The sequence below is a fragment of the Rhopalosiphum padi genome, chromosome 2 (genome assembly GCF_020882245.1).
Source record: "Rhopalosiphum padi isolate XX-2018 chromosome 2, ASM2088224v1, whole genome shotgun sequence".
Classification (NCBI taxonomy): Eukaryota; Metazoa; Arthropoda; class Insecta; order Hemiptera; family Aphididae; genus Rhopalosiphum; species Rhopalosiphum padi.
Window position 1 is genome coordinate 47,722,901 of NC_083598.1, and position 3,073 is coordinate 47,725,973.

The following is a 3,073-nucleotide window of genomic DNA, read 5'->3' on the forward strand; positions in this document are numbered from 1 at the left end:
AGACCAATTTATTTTCCTTTAGCAGTAGGCGCCAGTAGCTGCTGTTGCATACCACAATATTTTGTTAACGTTTGGTTAGTCATTCGACATTCGAGATACGAGTTTACACGTGTTTTTATTCGCTTATTATCTACGTTTGTAATCATATTTCCCGCGTTCTTACGTGGTTGGTTTTTAAAGTGCGCGCTTTTAAAGTTTGAATGTTTGTAATATTTTAATTATTTCTTTAATAATTACTCGTATACAAAAATAGTTTTAAAATGGCATATCAAGACACACATTCTCAAACGAAGAAAGTTATTTTTCATGTTTATAATTATTTCAAAACATTGGCTGGTGACAAAGGTAAGCCAGAAATTAGTAATTTTTTTCGTCAAACTCGTGAAATGACTGCTGAAGCGTGTGGCGTAAGTCTTGCTTGTGTTAAACGAGTTTGTGCTGAAGGGAAAAAATTATCTGTGGGTGAAAATCAACTAGCTGCCGAACCTTCTTCATTTAAGTCTCCAAGGAAAACTTATAAACGTGCCAAACCTATGACCAACTTGGACGATTTTGACAATGAAGTTGTCAGAAGAACAGTTCATAGTTTTTATGATAATGGTCAGTATCCAACTAGTGCAAAAATATTGGGAGCGTTGCATGAAAAAATTAATTATTCGGGTTCACAATGGTCCGTGCGACATATTTTGCGTAGTTTGAATTTCAAATACAAAAAATGTAATGATGGGCGTAAATTTCTAATGGAAAGAAATGATATTGTTTGTTCTCGGGTTAAGTTTTTGAGAAAAATGAACGAGTTTAGACGTAATAACGATACAAGGCCAATTGTTTACTTAGACGAAACATGGGTAAACCAAAATCATACGCGAGGACACATATGGCAAAACTCCGACAACACCGAAGGATTAAAAGTACCTATTGGTAAGGGCGGTCGGCTTATTGTGTGTCATGCTGGGTCACCTTCATTTGGTTTTGTCAAAAATTCAAAACTGGTTTTTCGTTGCAAGTCGGGATCGCAGGCTGACTATCATTCTCAAATGAACGCCACCGTTTTTCAAAAATGGTTTATAGATATGTTGGGCAATTTAGAAGAACCTTGTATAATTGTAATGGACAATGCCACATACCATTCTACCTTAACAGAAGAATATCCTAAGGCAAATACTCGAAAGGCAGATGTACAAAAATGGTTACAAGACAAATCTGTAGACTTTTCTCCAGTAGAGACATTAAGCGAACTACGGGAAAAAGTCAAATTGACGATGCCAAAAGAAAAAAAATATAAATTGGACGAAATTGCACTACAAATGGGCCATGAAGTGGTAAGACTTCCTCCTTACCACTGCCAATATAACCCAATCGAATTAATCTGGGCGCAAGTTAAGGGTAAAGTCGCGGAAAAAAATAACACCTTCAAAATGGCAGATATAGAAGTGTTAGTAAATAGTGCTTTAGATGCAGTCACAACAGAAGATTGGGCAAAATGTGGCGATCACTGCGATAAAATTCAAGAAGACGATTTGGTAAAAGAAGGATTAAGAGATGAAATTTTGGAGCCTATTATAATGACAATTAATCCCGACGACAGTTCTACTGACGAAGACGATGATGAAGACGATATGATTAATTAAAAAAAATGTATTATATGTATTACTTGTGTTATTTGTATTTTATTATGTTTTTTTTTATTATAATTTATTAAAAACATCTACATTACGTCGTTTGAAATTACTTTATAGGCGGGAAAACAGTAGGAATAGGCGGAGTAACCCTGACGAAAAACAGCCGCTTGGCGCGCGACGATCGCGGCTCACTTTTCGCCTCGCGTACTATAGTAAAAGTATAGAGGGCACTGTAGATAGAAACAACACATTACCTAAAATGTAATGGCAATCTGAAAAATGTATAAACAACGTAAATAAACAACTTCTATGCTATAATTAGAATGGATTTTTCCTAAAACTTGTGCAAATGGATAACTACAGGTATACGTCTTCCCACCACAACAAGCAATAACGGAAAAAAGAATACGGAAGCGATGTACACAGATATAAAAATTATAGTACAAAAAAATAATACACACACATTTTAATAACAGAGTCAATATTTTTGTTGAAAAAACATACCTGCCGTTCGGCCGTAGACTGACGTATTTAGCTGCACGTACATTATATTTTGGCTGCGGTATATAATACCATTGCGGGCTAAATGCATTATAAAAATACAAACACAAAATAATAATAAATTAACCGGCGCACATTCTTAAGACGTGATTTCAGAAGAACGGTGGTAGGTATATATATATAACGACCACTACACTTATTTTAATAGTAATAATCAACTATGGCCAGGATCAGACCGACGATGAGCATATTATATAATATAATATCCACGCGTATATATTATACTGGCGGCCCGCAAACCTTTTTTATCTGGCCCGCGCTACATATTCAAATTACATCGTAAAATCTCAAAGTCAATCGTCTATTATACTCGTCTATGCTACTCGTCTACGTCTATGATGCTAAATTAAAATGCATATTTTGAACGACCTTTTTTTTTTTTGCTCTCTATACTCTGGCCCGCTAAATTTTAATTTTCTAAAAATATTGGCCCTCTAATAACTTTCAGTCGCCCATCCCTGGGTGTATATTGGATTAATGAGGGTGTGTATATCATAATAATATAATATATTTTAAAATATGATATATTATTAACGCACCGCAAAATCGATGTCTGCATCTGGTTTGCATATAACACGATATTTTATATAATATACACATCAAAATGTATACATATTATATTATCTAAGTGCGCGCGTGCTGCAGGCGCTCCGCCGCTGATAACGGGCGCTCTCGGGGACGACGAGACCCGCCCGCGCGTCGGACGACGAACGACGTCGTTCGCAATTAGCATAATGTTATATAGGTATGTTTAATATATACATATATATTATATCATTATTATTATTATTATTAATTCGTTACTGCGCGGAAAAGATAAAGAACGAGTGGGGTGCCGCGTCCGTCTGTCTGCGCGCAAAGCTCGCGCGCGCGTTGTTGTTCCGGCGGCG

The 3,073-nt window shown here is 36.1% G+C and overlaps 1 protein-coding gene across 1 annotated transcript; it reads left to right on the forward strand.

Annotated features, from left to right (window-relative positions):
* Positions 1 to 260: 260 nt before the first annotated feature.
* On the forward strand, positions 261 to 1,631 carry LOC132918981 (uncharacterized). Its single transcript, XM_060980335.1, has one exon. The coding sequence runs from the start codon at positions 261 to 263 to the stop codon at positions 1,629 to 1,631; it is 1,371 nt and encodes a 456-aa protein (XP_060836318.1).
* The last annotated feature ends 1,442 nt before the right edge of the window (positions 1,632 to 3,073 follow it).